Genomic DNA, 14,607 nt, shown 5'->3' with positions numbered 1-14,607 from the left:
TTTCAAATCTTCCAGCAGCAGTTTTTACTCTATTTACAGTTATAGGTTTTAACCTCAACATTAGAAACACAGGTTAAAAAATTTTACATAAGTTGTTTGGACACTTCCTTCAATACAAGCCTTTTTCTTCTTTTTCTTTTGTTCTACTATAGATTATGAAAACTTGATGAGGATTCAGTCTGAATACAGTTTTAATTTTCAGTTTCTTTAACAGAGACTGGATAAAATGAGCATGACAAGAACAGATTATTTTTAAAGAAACTAGAAAACAATTTCCAAAATACAACAGATGATGCTGTAACAAAGATTCACAGGAAAAAGTATATAGCAGTATGTTATTTCCTTCCTGAAGGAAATGAAACCCGAACTAAATGGTATAACGGAAGGTTAACTTTTTATACTCTTAAATGATGGGAAAGGAACATAATTTCATTTCTAGCTTAGAAAACTGGTATTTATCACTTATCTATAAAACAAATTTTGTAATAATCTGCTAAATCTAAAATAAGACATTCACATGAGAAAGAGGCAGTCATGATACTACTGCTGACTTATTCAAACATGGGTTATCACCACATAAATTCAATAACATGCTTATCTTCCCAACAAAACTCATGTTACTATAGTTTTGTACTTTAAAAATATTTAAACAATTAAAAATATTTATACAGAAATGTCACAACATAGTAAATATCAAACATAATTCTAACACATGCTAGTAACAAGCTTAGAGTATCTAAAAGATGCTACTCTATTGAGTTATATTTAGGTTAATCAAATGCAACATTGATACTCTGTATCATTTACAGGTATAACACCAGCAATACACTTACTTGTTTTCAAATGCAACTGTTATAGAATCTTCATGCACATCCTTTACAAATGCCTGTGTAGAAAAAAAAAGGTAAAATAATGGTCTTATGGATATTTTTAAAAATAATTTTAAACTCTTACAACACCTTCCTTTCACAGATATTGATGAAACTCAAAATTTAAGTATGCTTTCAAGTCAGCCTTTTTAATTTTGCAATACTTATATAAAATGCGTACTGAAAGTTGATAACCTCCTTGGGTTCATGACTGTCAAGAGTACTGATACACAGACGGAACGCCTGAGCTCTACACGCATTCTGCCTACTTTTTAGAAGTAATGGGAGAGGTTACCAGCAAATGAGAAGATCATTCTGAATAGTTTTATAACTAAAGTTTAAAATGTTTGATTTTACAATCATATTTTGTGTATTTTGCCAGGTGTAGAAATTAAACCACATCAGTACTCCTAAAAAAATAAAAAAGACAGAAAAATTCCTGTGTCTCCTCTCTTTTACCTCAAGGTAAGTTTGAATATTGCACTAGCAAAACTCATCTATATCCATTTCAGCACAGTTTTCCCCTTATTTACTTCATCAGACTTCCATAGTGTACAAACTTCAGATAAATGCCCTGCAGCCTTCCTTCATTTTTCTAGGGATGGACAGCAGTTGTGCTAAGCCTCCCATGCAACCACAAAGCAGAGCACAGAACTAAGATTCAGCACCGAGAGGGCTTTTCCTGCCTTATGCTACTCCACTGACTGACCTTTGATCAATTTGCAGCTTTAAGCCCAAACGTCGCCCCCATCCACAGAACAGCAAGATCAATACTCAAAGAACTTTGGGATTTACCGATGAAAATATTTTTCATAGCCTCAAATGATAGAGGTCACGGGGCAACCAGGGATGAAAAGATTGGTGGGGTTTTTTTTTTTTGTTTCTTTCTTTTTAAAAATATCTCTCTGAACTTCTGAAACAGATAAACATTGGTGAAGTGCTAAGTATTCCACTAATATTTGTCCATATATGGTATATCCTTGCAAGGTAGGTAGATAAAAACCCACGAGCAAGACTGAGTATAAGTTTGTTCTACCAATGGGAATCAGTCTTAGCAGATCAAAAAATTCTCAGTAAACTGAAAATAATTTAGCAGTAACTACCGCTTCTGAATAAGAGTTAGTTAATGAACCGTAGAAAATTTTATTCTCCTTGCATTTCAAGTTTCCAAGACAAGAACAGCTCTTATCTCTCACAAGAAGGTAAGAGTTTCTTTCTCATACGGAATCTAAATGGTTTTAAAAAATTCTTCTGATATTCTCCCTTTATAAAGTATCCCAAAGCATCTCCCGAGTTGCAGCAGTATCTCGTTACCAAACAAGAGCAATACCTGATAACTGATACAGAGCTCCAAGAACTGGTTATATGAAAATTAAGCAGTACATGCGCACAAGTGTGATTACTCAGAGACGTTCAGTACAAGAAATAAGTGTAATGCTAGTTAATAATCTGAAAATAACTAATGCCACCTTGAATAGAAGTCAAAGCAAAGCCACAATGACAATAGCAATAAATGGTTTTATACCTTGCTCACCTCTCAATACTGTAAGAATAAGGTTACCGGAAAGTTTATTATTGCAAACATGCAAAGGAGATTTAAAACAGTCTCTAAGAGTATTTACATCATTACATATTTCAAAATTCCAAGATATTCCTTCCAAGGGGATTACAAGCACAGTTGATATTTTTTAATGACGTGATACAAAACAGATTTAAGACCACATCTCAGGATTATGTTGATAGTAGTACAGAAATGTTATTTACATAAAGAGGCAACACAACTCCCACTTGATCATTACAGATACTGAACATTTATCTAATGTTTCATATTGCTGTGCCTTCTGTAAGAAAATTCCAGAAATGGATATGCACTTGACAAATACTATGGTAGCCCTGACTGATTTTGCAACATTACACACATCACCTTCAAAGGCTCCACCCATATTTATTCCAATGTTTGCCATGTGCAGCTCTGAACCACCTATTCTTATAGATGTAGGAGAAATGGATGCCTTTAATACCTGAAAAATACTGTAATCACTACCAGGTATTTGGTATGACTCCTTCATGCCACAGACTGGAAAAGGATGGGACTTGGTATTATTAGTAACACTGGAATATGCAAAAACAGAGATTATTTTATAAAGCAAATCCAACAGAAGTGACACCAAGAACAACTAATAGCCTTGAGGAAAATGGGTAAGAGTAACACAAGACAATGCCCCAAGAAAGAATTTGTTGATACTTAATTTTCTCATATTCATAAAATAGCAAAAAACCACTTCTCTCACTATGAAAGAGTTTTGGAGAAGAAGTCATCCCCTCTATGGTGACAAAACCACCAAAAGACACTGTAAATAGCACTCTAAAAATTACAGGAAATGACAGAAAAATACACAAGCACAGCAGCAAAGAGCAAGACTATATCTCATATTCAGATCTGATAGCTCATAATATCCAAGTCATCTTTAGGAGAATCCTAGTGACTACAGCAATATACGTAACTAGTGGCGATAATGCTAAAACCTACCATTAATAAGTAAATCAGATGGTGACAGAAATAAGTGTAAGTTATCAGAGTTGAAGACTAGCCTAAGAACTTTTAACAGTCTAGTACTTATGTTATCTGGGAAAAGTAAAACTTGGGACACATAGCTATTTGAAAAAGTATTGAACTATGGGAAATTCTTGTCTTCGATTTGCATCACATCCTAATTTAAAGAATGAAGATCTACTACAGGGGATGGAGTGCTCTTGTAATTGTTATTGTGTTTGTCACCATAAAAAGAGCAATGAACTTCATGAGGCTGAAGATTACTCCAACAATGTGCAAAGGTTTTCAAGTCAATTACTTCAGGGTCTTATTGCTTTCCAGTTACTACAAAAGCTCTCCCTTAAACAGGTCCTCCAACATTGCTTTGGTCACAACACCGAAACCTGAAGGAACCTGAACCAGGAACATTAAGGATAACTGGTGACTATACACAGGTACCATCAATACAGACATTGCTAGTGAAAATTATAAAACTGACATAATTTATACCAAGTTCAGAAAACTCAACCACAGAAACAGACGGAATACCTGGTTTTCACTCCAGCCTTGCAAAATTTCAAAAATTCATTGTAATGAATTTTTAATTAATTACAAAGTGAATGATAGCTTGCCAAATTCAAATATGCAATATATTCAACACTTTTGCCTACCTCAGTGTGAGTTTTATGCTTAAAAAACAATGAACCAGACACAAATTATATTAATAGCCTAAATATTTGGTTGTCTAATCCCACCTACCCATAGAAAGGTGATTTTCCTTATTCTTCAGTTTCTTGTGACACAGAAAAATGTCAGAGATACTTCATCACATCAGTTTTTCATCATCTGTATCATAGCATTATATCAATTTTCCTCCGGTATAAATATTTAAACAGATCTGTAGTAAGTAAAAAGTATTTGGACTCTACAGCACTATATATTTGTACACTTCTAAGTACAAATAGAAATGTTTTGAAACATTTCGAAGTTTTCGTAAAAAAACCTAATACTTCTCCATTAATGCCTTCAGAAAACCAAAACTGAAGCTTATCAGAACTGTTTGGTTTCCTTTATTCTGTGATATGTGTAAAATTATATACAATGCTAAAAAGAAATGAGACCTTTGACACCACAAGCCAAATTCACAGACACAGGACAAGCCAGCCCCAGATGTCAATAAAGGCAGAGAAGAGGTACTGATTTCACACAAAGTATCATGAAAAGTACAACAAGCATTCATCAGTCTTTTTTTGAAATAAAGAGTATAAGTTGGGCATGGAAATTCAAACATAAAGGTGCATATACGTGACCTTAAAATGCACACCCAAGAAGGGACAGAACACTGGCTATGATGAATGTGAACACAGATGAAAAGCATTAAAAACATAGTGAAACTAGATGGAAGTAAAATGAGGGAACAGGACAGTGAAAGACTACAGCAGCTGGGATATCACTATCACTAATAGCAGAGATACCAAATAACAGTACACAAAAAGAAATCAGAATCAGTGAAAAAGGTTTGCTTTTATTTCTGTGAACAGAAGCAGATTATACAATGGCTAAGGTGGATTCTTCTTCTCTAACGTGGAAAAAAATAAGATGTGGTAAGTTTTGTACACCAAATTTGACTTTCAGTCACATAAACCATTAACATTTCTCTCCATGCTTCAGACATAATTAAGTAAAAAAGTTTACATTCCAACATTGACATGTCATGGCATTTCCCAAACACGTGAGCATTCACATTCTAAGAAGGGTTACATGCTGAAGATACGGTCTAAATTTTACAAATTATTTGATACAAAATAAGAATTATTGGAAACACCAGCATATTTGTTATTTTTGTGCTAAATGGAATGACAGACACTTCAAAGGAACAAATAAAGGCTCCAGCTGCCATGAAGTTTTGTTGATTTTTAAAAGTCTGCTCACATCATCAGATGTGAGCATTGTCAACCATTTTAGTAAAGGAGGATAATTAACAGTAAAGAGTGAAAGTAGGGAAAATACGCTTTTTAAGATTAAAAAATGCTATGTTGATACAAATGTGCACCTACTGTTTGCATAACAGTTCTGCAGCATTTCATTTCATACCTGTTGGAAGGAGAAAGTCAAAAGGGAACTCATATGGCTAATCAAATCTGAGAAAGGCAGGCCATACAAAGAAACAGAATAGGGAAAGAAGAAAGTCACAGAAATGGTAACTGAATGAGGGAAAAGGGTATAGGCTATCACCCCCAGAAGGACTGAGCAGACAGGCTTGTGAATGTATAAAGAGACTGGAGATATTTGCTGAGGATACATCTGTGTGGAACAGTGAAAGAAAAGAAAAAATTGATACGGAATGCAACAGGAGGCCAAGGGAACACTCGTTAATAGCAAGACCTGAAGTAATAAAGAACTAAGAAAGATGAATGATTTTGTCAATTGTAGCTTCAATGGAAAAATGTGAAGTATCTATAAAATCAAGGAAACAATGGCAAAGTGCTGAAGCTACTAGGATAAAAAAAATGGAAGATTTTTAACAAGGTTATAGAGCAAGAAGGGGGAAAAACTGGTTACAGACAACAGATAGATGTTAACAGCAAACATAATTCCAAAACTATCTGCCTCATAAACAGGATACTTTCCATCTTTAGCAGAGATTACAAGAGAGAATCACGCCCAAACTGGAAAAGAAAAATCAATCCCATGGTGGAAAGGCATCCAGCATGTCCCCTTTTAGAGGCAAATAATATCTAAAGCTAGTCCTGGGAAGATTAGACAAAGGACTGTCTATTAGTCCTCTGAAAATGAGATAAGAACTTCAAAACCCATTTTACTACACCTATACAAGAAAAGGGGTGAAAAGATATGCCCTAATAGCACACACCTTCAAGATTTAGTTACTTAGCTGTGAGCTGCAAAAAGGCAGCTCCTTCCCCCTAGGCTTCACAGTCGTGGTGGTTTGTTGGATCAGTCTTCCTAAAATAAGTTAAGGAATCTAATCTTTTCTTTCCAAGGATTCTGGGCCCAGCAACATACCAAGTCATGACTAAGCATCTCTAGGTACTAGATTGTCAATTATCCCTGAATCATGCTCATCGATTGCACTGCACTTTCCATGGAATAATTCATCTTAGCCAAGGAGAAAAAAAATCATGAAAGTTCAAAGTGTTCACCAAGCAATATTTTAATTCAATTCAGAAAGAACTAGTCTCCACTACAGCAATCACACCAACACACTCCAGTACTCTGTGAAATGTAGTGCACCCGACCACTATGAAATTTTAATTCAAATCTTCTAGTTGACTATGAATGTATCCTCAAATCATCTCCTATGTTTTATGTGGAACATGATCCCTCCAGATGTATCTCAGAATGCGTTCTGGATCAAGTCCCACAGGTAATAGAAGCAGAGAAAAGACTGGTTTATTAGTCTGAGTAAGGCTTAGGTGACAATTAGGCACCAGTTTTGTACTGTCGAGATCAAGATGCTGCCGGGTACATTCAAGACTGAAACCAAGTGCTTAGGGACTTGAATTTATAAGGTCCTCAAAGAGAGGTACAAGGAAGATACGAAAACCTGAAGTGGCAATTAGGTGCCTACTTGTGCCACTTTGTCATTACTCTAGCAGCCTCATATTCCTCCCCTGCATGCCTTAATATCAAGATAGAGGCATATTTTTCCAAAAATTTAAATATTCTGATGAAGATCTTCAGAATTATTCAAAGCCAAAGAAATTATCACAAGTTATCAGTAAACCATGAGACTGGATAAAAGAACTGTTTTCCTTTCGATTTGTTTGCAGTGCTACTGTTGTAAAACATTTCTCAAGAGGCTGCTTAAAGAAACTTTTTAAATGAAAAAAATAAAATCACCTTGTAATTAAATCTGCACTTGACATAATCACACACTTCTTGTTATGCTGGGTCAACCAATTCATTTTATAATCAAATTCCCCATCTGCAAGATGGGCATAAAACTCACAAGAAAACATTTAGATAAATTACTTAATAACAGTATGATACTCAGACATTATGATGAAAGAAAAAAATAGCACCTAAAATTCAAATAATTCAGGCTAGAGGAAAACTGAACATTCTTGCATGAAGGTTTTTTTTAAAAGCTTTTTTTTAGTTTAAAAAAAAAAGTTGCTGCATTTATCTTAAGTGTCATGCTCCATCTGGACAGGTAATACAGGTGAAGACCAATAAATCTGTGTGCCCTGTTTGTCCCCTTAGATAATTTAACCAAGTCCTCTTGGTTAGAGATTAAGAGGAGACAAAAAAACTCCTATGTTTAAATTTCTATAAGCTAGAAGGCAAACATAATATGCAACTTGGAGGCAATGTCTGTGTTATAACTTGGATACATTAAATCATGTTTAATGAATAAGCTCCCATGAACATATGCTCAAATGAACTTTTCACCTAAACTAAAACCAGAAATGTCAGTATGTTATGGACAAAAGGGGTACAGGATCCCATGATGTCAAAACTGAATGTAACCAAACAAAAGTTACAGAAGCTTTCAATTCTCCCAAGTTTCTTTGATAATATTTGTCACAAAAAAAAGCACAATGTCATTTTTATTATAATTTATTTCATATTATTGTGTAAATACTCTCATATAATTTGATAAAAGCCTCATTAAAAGTTCTCTTATGCAACATATTTATGCCTTCTGTTTCTTTCTGAGCGAATACTGTATCTTTAAAAGTATAAAACTGATTTTTGAAAATACTAAATAATTTAATTCTAGGAAGCAATATACAGATCTAGGACTTTGGCTATGACACTGCAAACTCACAGGATGTTTTTTTTACCATATTTACAGACTTGTTTCATACATACTTTTTAAAAAAAAATATTTTCAGAATAAGAGATTATGACATGTATTTTAAAAATAAGTTTTTAAGAGGTCTTTTTTTTCTTAGAAACACTCAGAGCTGTTGGAACTGTATCATTTGGATACCAACCTGCCCTACCACACTAAGAGTGTGAAATTCTACCTGTTCCTTCATTGCTAACATAAATATTGGATGTTGCACAATAACTAGGCCCAATTTTTAAAGTACTAGGAACATTTAAACGATGGTAAACTTGCAGAAACCGACCCATGACTGTTCTTGGTATGTTGATAACATGTCAATGACAGCAGGCCCAAAGCCACTGTGTCAAAATTTAATTTTTCTGTGAATAGGGTAAACCCACAAATTATACCCTAGTAACATGCTGATCAATACAGCCCAACTCATGCAAAGCCACAGCAATACTACACAGTATTAATAAAAATATTAAGTACTCAGCCTATATATTCAAGGCTCAGTGATGGCTTTATTCAGCACCAGCACAAGGTCTTGGAAACAAACATGGAATGCCATTAAGTAGTTTCAGTAAGAAGTACATTTGATAATTAAATGTATTTAGCAACTCAGCACATATATACTTCGTCAAGTAATTTTCTCTTTAATATCAGCAGGCAGTGTCCCCTGCCATGGCATTAAGAGCAGGAATCCACGACAGCACTTTATCATGAACGTGTATATAACAAGCCCCCCCGCCCCCCGCCTTAAACGCCGTGCACTAGCAGTGCAGCTCTCCTGGAAACCTAGAGAGCGAGAAAGACTTTCCTTAAGTAGCGACAAAAGCTGAGGATTTAGCAATTAATGCCCCATCCCCTGCCCTGATCCTCGCTTCGGCGCCAAGGAGAAGGCGGCCCAGGCCTCTCCTCGCCTCCTCTCACACACCGGCAGCGCGAGGGCCTCCCCTTCCCACAATAGGGGGAAGGCCCAAGGCCTCTTCGGCCGCCGGGGCCCTCTCTCGTCTTCCCTCTCTCCCTTCTCATCAGGCCTCGAGTTCCCTCAGCCCTGGGGCGGCGGCGGCGGCCGCCGGCTCCTCTTACCCCAGAGGCCCGGCTCCCTCTCCCCAGGCACCGAGAGGGACCCGCCGAGGCCTCCACCCCTGCCCCACTCTTCCTCCTCCTCTCCTTCCTGCCCCGGGGCCCCCGCTTTCCCTCAGAGCGGGGAGGAGGAGCCGCCACCGCCGCCGCCTCCTCCTCCTCCCGTCCCAGGCCCCACTCCCTCCCCTGAGGCCCAGCCCGACCCAGCGGCGAGCAGCCGGTACCTTGTAGAAGGCCCCGTTGGAGCCCCGCACCTCCACCACCAGCTCCTCCATGTTGTGCCGCGGCGGCTCGGTGCGGGAGACCCAAGCCCGGCGCCTCCTCCCTTCCCTTTCTCTCTCTCGGCGCAGGAGGGGGAAGAGGAGGAGGGGTGTGTGTGCCGGGGCGGGGGAGGGGAAGGGGAATCTCGGTTCACTCCGAGCCCGAGGGGGTGGGGCCGCGCCAGGGGCGGAGGGCAGGGTCGCGGGGGAGCACTGCGGGGGGGATGCGGGGACGCTCGGCGCCGCCGCTCCTCACCCTCGGCCGCCCGGAAATGAAAGCGAAACGGTCACCGCCGGGCGGCGCGCGCGGGGGGGGCGCGGGGGCGCCCGTTTCGAATGTAAACGCTAAATCCGCGTCACGTGACGAGCCGCGGCGGGGGGGCGGGGCGGGGAGCTGGCCCCAGCCAGCACGCGCCGCTCGCCCACCGCCTAACGGCCGGGCCGCGCGCGCGCGCAGCCGCAGCGGCAAGGGGCGAGCGAACCCGGCAGTCGTGGCTGGGATCCCGCCTCCCCTCCTGGCGCGCGTCTGAGTGACTGCCCCGTTGGCCAACCAGATTGCGCGCTGCACTGCGCGTTCTGACCAGAGAGGGGCGGGGCGCGCGGCCTGCGCCGCCAGGCCCTTGTGACGGGGCGCGGGTGGGGGGTGTCCGTGTCTTCACACCGGCCTGCCCGGGGCGGGGGGATGGCCTGGGCTGAGGGAGGGTGCGGGGGGGCAGTGCTGGGGCCCGCTGGGCGAGCAAACGGGGCCGAGTAATGGCTTCTGGGGGCCATGAGATTGCAGGTGCCCAGGGGGAGGCGATGGGAATGATGGGGCCGAGAGAGAGTGGGGGCTGCTGGGATGGGGAGGGGAAGGAGGAGGCCTGCGCCCGGTGGGACTCGGGTCAAGTCCGGCAGGGAGGCTGTGAGAGGTGGCTGCCAAGGCAGGGGGAAGTAGGCTCAGCCGTGCAGTGGTCTCTGCCTCACTGATTATGATCAAGAGTGAAGAATAAAATGTGGATTGTTGTGGCACGTTTAATGAGTTCTGCACTAACGAGTGGTCTGGCTTTTAGGGTTATGCTGAAGACCTAAACACCTCATAAGGGGTGTAATACAAGATGAACAGACCAGTTGGCCTGGAAGGCTGATGTGCTAGTCCGTTTACCGCTCCATGTGAGAGTTAAGCTTTGTTCAACAAACTAAGAAGTTCGCCATGTAACGTACTATTAATTTATCCACATTTAAACACGGACATTTAAACTCGTAAACTTTCTGACAGCAAAGTGTGCCACTGTGCATATGGTTCACCATAGAGCCCGGTGGTGAATATTTTAAAGAGCTGCTGTAGCCATGATGGAGCATTTACAACTGAAAGTATACTAGCACAAAAGCTGCTTGTTCAGCCTTTCATTAGACCTGCACAAACATTAACATGATCTTCCTACGTGTGTTTTTTTTCTACTAACTACAAAGAATAAGGGAAGAAAAAAAACAGTTCTACCGTTACCCTCAAAAATCACAATTACAATGTATTACTATGGCTGTGATTTCTCTAAGTGTATAATGCTCTCCTTATATAAGTCATGGGGTGAATTCCTCTACTGAGGAATTTTTAAAACTCTTGAAATCAGTAAGCCCATGATGTAATATTTCCTCTTGTTTTTTACCTTACTGTGTTTCAAACCTTGCAAATTAGTGTTTCTCGGTATGCTGCATTTTACATTTAAGCTATGAAAGGGTGTACAGTATTTCTTGTTAGCCACCAAAATGTTTCCTTTCTGTTTATTTTTTTTAATGTGTGAGAGATTGAGAGTTGCCTGTAGCAATCCCTGTATAATATGTGTTCACCTGCTTATTGTGATGTTTATTGTATGCATACACAGTATTGAAGTAAATTTAACAGTATGATTGCTATGCAATGTACCTTGAAGGGAAGGCGTTTGATTGTCTTTTAATCAGATTTGGATACTCTTTTTAGCAAATTCTTGAGTATGATGAAGGGTCAGTTCAAGCTAATGATTCAGTTTGACAGTCTGCTGTGCTGACTTGCCTGGGAGTGGCAGAGGGTCCAGGAGGACTGAAAGAGGGAAAATTTAAAGACAGGAAGCAATGACACAAGATTTGTGTATGAATAAAAACACATTGGAGATAAGATCTTACAGAGTGTCCGTAAAGAAATTTAGGTAAAATAGACCTCTCTCGTGACATGTTCATGTTAGAAATACTTTTTTAAAAACCAGAAACCAATGTGTAAAAACACATTGGAGATAAGATCTTACAGAGTGTCCGTAAAGAAATTTAGGTAAAATAGACCTCTCTCGTGACATGTTCATGTTAGAAATACTTTTTTAAAAACTAGAAACCAATGTGTAAAAACACATTGGAGATAAGATCTTACAGAGTGTCCGTAAAGAAATTTGGGTAAAATAGACCTCTCTCGTTACATGTTAATGTCAGAAATACTTTTTTAAAAACTAGAAACCATATAAATGGTTCAACTCAAAATTTCAACAGTCTGTTGGGAGAGATGATGCCCAGCTCTAAAACAAAGTTAGCTGAAGGTTTTCTTGCATTCATTATTTGTCATAATTATTCTCTTGTTAATAAAAGGTTGCTGTCATGCAGGCAGATTATCTCTGAGTAGACAGAATATAAAGGTATCTAATTTAGCTCTGACTTCTGGTGATGATTTCACCACTTTCCCTAAGCTAAAAGCTTCTGTACTGTGTAATCTTCCCTAATGCTTAACTTAAATTTTCCTCGCCATTGCTTAAATTCAACATTTTTTATTTTGTCCTGACTAGTGAATGTTCTAATCCTTGTCTACTTAATGAGAGAATTTACATATTTCCAGAGCGCACTCTCTATTTTTTTCTGCTGATTGACTATTAACCTTTCTTCTTATTTTCCAAATTACTTACTGTTTTTGCTATTTTAAACTATTTTCAGACTGAGCTGTCTATCCCTTCTGAAATGTGTTCACAAATTAACTAGTTCTTATGTAGACTTAAACTACATCCTTTTAAATGTGTCTATATTTCAAACACAGTGTCACTATAAAAATACATCTCAGTAATTCCATTAAAGTCTTTTAATATTAAGGGTAAAATGTTATTTTATTCAAATGTTAGACTTCTTACATATAATCCTAGTGTTCAGTTACACTATGCAGTGGCTATGGGATTATAATTCAGTGAAAATTCCCCACCCCTCTACCCCCCCGAATTCTTTCATAGTCGCCAACAATCTCAACTCACCTGTTCCAAGTCTTGGGTTTGGTCCTACAGATGCTCAGTGCTTCTATTTCTTACTCAGATCTACACTGTTTGGTGTTTGCAGGCTGATCTGCTAATTGGAAGGTGTTTCAGGCACTCTGCATTTGGAATACCTCTTTTCATCATAAAAATAATTTTAAAAAAGACAACTTTGACTTTCATTCACTGAAGGATTTACTCTAAATGCCTTCTTAAATATTTGTGGAGAATATAAGAAAAAGGTCTCTTCCCATCTTGTCCTCCTTAGGAAAGTTGAAGGACAGAAAGCTAACATAAATGGCACTCCTCAGGGCATATCAGAGTTCTGTATCCTTGATCATTGGTACCAGTTTAGCTAATACTATTTCCCTAGGATTTGTATCTTAGGTGTTCCAGTTCTTTGTCTATTCATCTTCACCAGGAAATGCTAGTTTTGATTCAGTACATTGAAGGAGTTAAGCATTTAAAATGTAGCCATCAACACCAGCCTTTCAGAACAATACCAACAATCAGAGCCTTTCCCTGCATCATGAATTGCTCATTAATTGATTTGTGAAAGACCCTTCATATAGACACTGGGGTAAGAGTGACAGGAACAACTGAGTATTTTTCCCACCTTGTGCTATTTGCCTTAAGGCTTGGTCAGGGACTACAGGTAAGAGTTACTCATGAAATTATTTTTAAAAGATGGTAATCTGATTAACTATCAAAGTCTCTTAATGGAATTTTATACAATTCTCCTTATTTACACACCCATTTTGGGCTTCAACTTAGTCTTGCCGACATTCGTAGAGATTTTAATTCAACCTTTCAAATTTTTATCTGCTGGTTTTCCTTGTGCATTGCTTCAGACAGGAGCCTCTCCTGGATGACTTATTTTCTCCTACATTATGGCTTTCAGCATGCCATACAAGTGATATTTAGACTTCTGTATTTCCATCTAAGTCTAGTAGTCACAATATATGTATCTTATTTCTGACACTGTATTTGATACTGAGAAAAAAAGAGTTTGCATTCATCTGAGATAGATAGGATTTTGAGTTATTTCAATTAGTCCAAACAGTTCAGGCTGTTGTCTTGTCAGTTTATAGCTGTACCCAAAAGTTTCAGAGGGCAGGAGACTATCAGACTAGTTTAAAGATAGTCAGATGCTCTTTTCCTGTTGGTTTACAATGTAGTCTCAATAAAGTGCCTTCCAGTAACTGAAATGGTCATGTTATAATAACTAGGTCAGCAATTGGAAGAAGCAGTTACAATCAGTAGAGATATAAAGATGAAAAACTTCTTAGACAAGGTTGCTTTATGATTAATCAATAGCAGATGAAGGTTGACTATCATAGAATCATAGAATCGTTTAGGTTGGAAAAGACCTTTAAGATCATCGAGTCCAACCGTTAACCTAGCACTGCCAAGCCCACCCCTAAACCATGCCCCTAAGCACCACATCTACACGTCTTTTAAATACGTCCAGGGATGGTGACTCAACCACTTCCCTGGGCAGCCTGTTCCAATGCTTGATAACCCTTCTGGTGAAGGAAGTTTTTCCTACTATGCAATCTAAACCTCCCCTGGTGCAACTTGAGACCATTTCCTCTTGTCCTATCACTTGTTACCTGGGAGAAGAGACTGACACCCACCTCGCTACAACCTCCTTTCAGGTAGTTGTAGAGAGCAATAAGGTCTCCCCTCAGCCTCTGCTTCTGCAGATTAAACAACCCCAGTTCCCTCAGCTGTTCCTCATAAGACTTGTGCTCCAGACCCTTCACCAGCTTCATTGCCCTTCTTTGGACACACTCCAGCACCTCAATGTCTCTCTTGTAGTGAGGGGTCC

The 14,607-nt window shown here is 39.2% G+C and overlaps 1 protein-coding gene across 5 annotated transcripts in view; it reads right to left on the bottom strand.

The window, feature by feature from the left end:
* Positions 1-9,906, bottom strand: part of FMR1 (fragile X messenger ribonucleoprotein 1) — a 38,156-nt gene extending 28,250 nt beyond the window's left edge. Inside the window, exons 1-3 of one of the 5 annotated variants that reach the window (XM_072876890.1) lie at positions 9,511-9,636; positions 2,891-2,981; positions 834-886 (exon numbers count right to left, since the gene is read on the bottom strand). In XM_072876890.1, coding sequence (XP_072732991.1) covers positions 834-886; positions 2,891-2,938 — 101 coding nt within the window. In that variant the 5' untranslated portion in view covers positions 2,939-2,981; positions 9,511-9,636. Of the gene's footprint in view, positions 1-833; positions 887-2,890; positions 2,982-9,510 lie in introns of all 5 variants that reach the window. The other 4 variants (XM_072876891.1, XM_072876893.1, XM_072876894.1 and 1 more) reach the window with 4 other exon arrangements.
* Between the last annotated feature and the right edge of the window lie 4,701 nt (positions 9,907-14,607).

The sequence above is a fragment of the Ciconia boyciana genome, chromosome 12, assembly GCF_034638445.1.
Source record: "Ciconia boyciana chromosome 12, ASM3463844v1, whole genome shotgun sequence".
Lineage (NCBI taxonomy): Eukaryota > Metazoa > Chordata > Aves > Ciconiiformes > Ciconiidae > Ciconia > Ciconia boyciana.
This window is presented reverse-complemented; position numbering and strand designations above follow the sequence as displayed.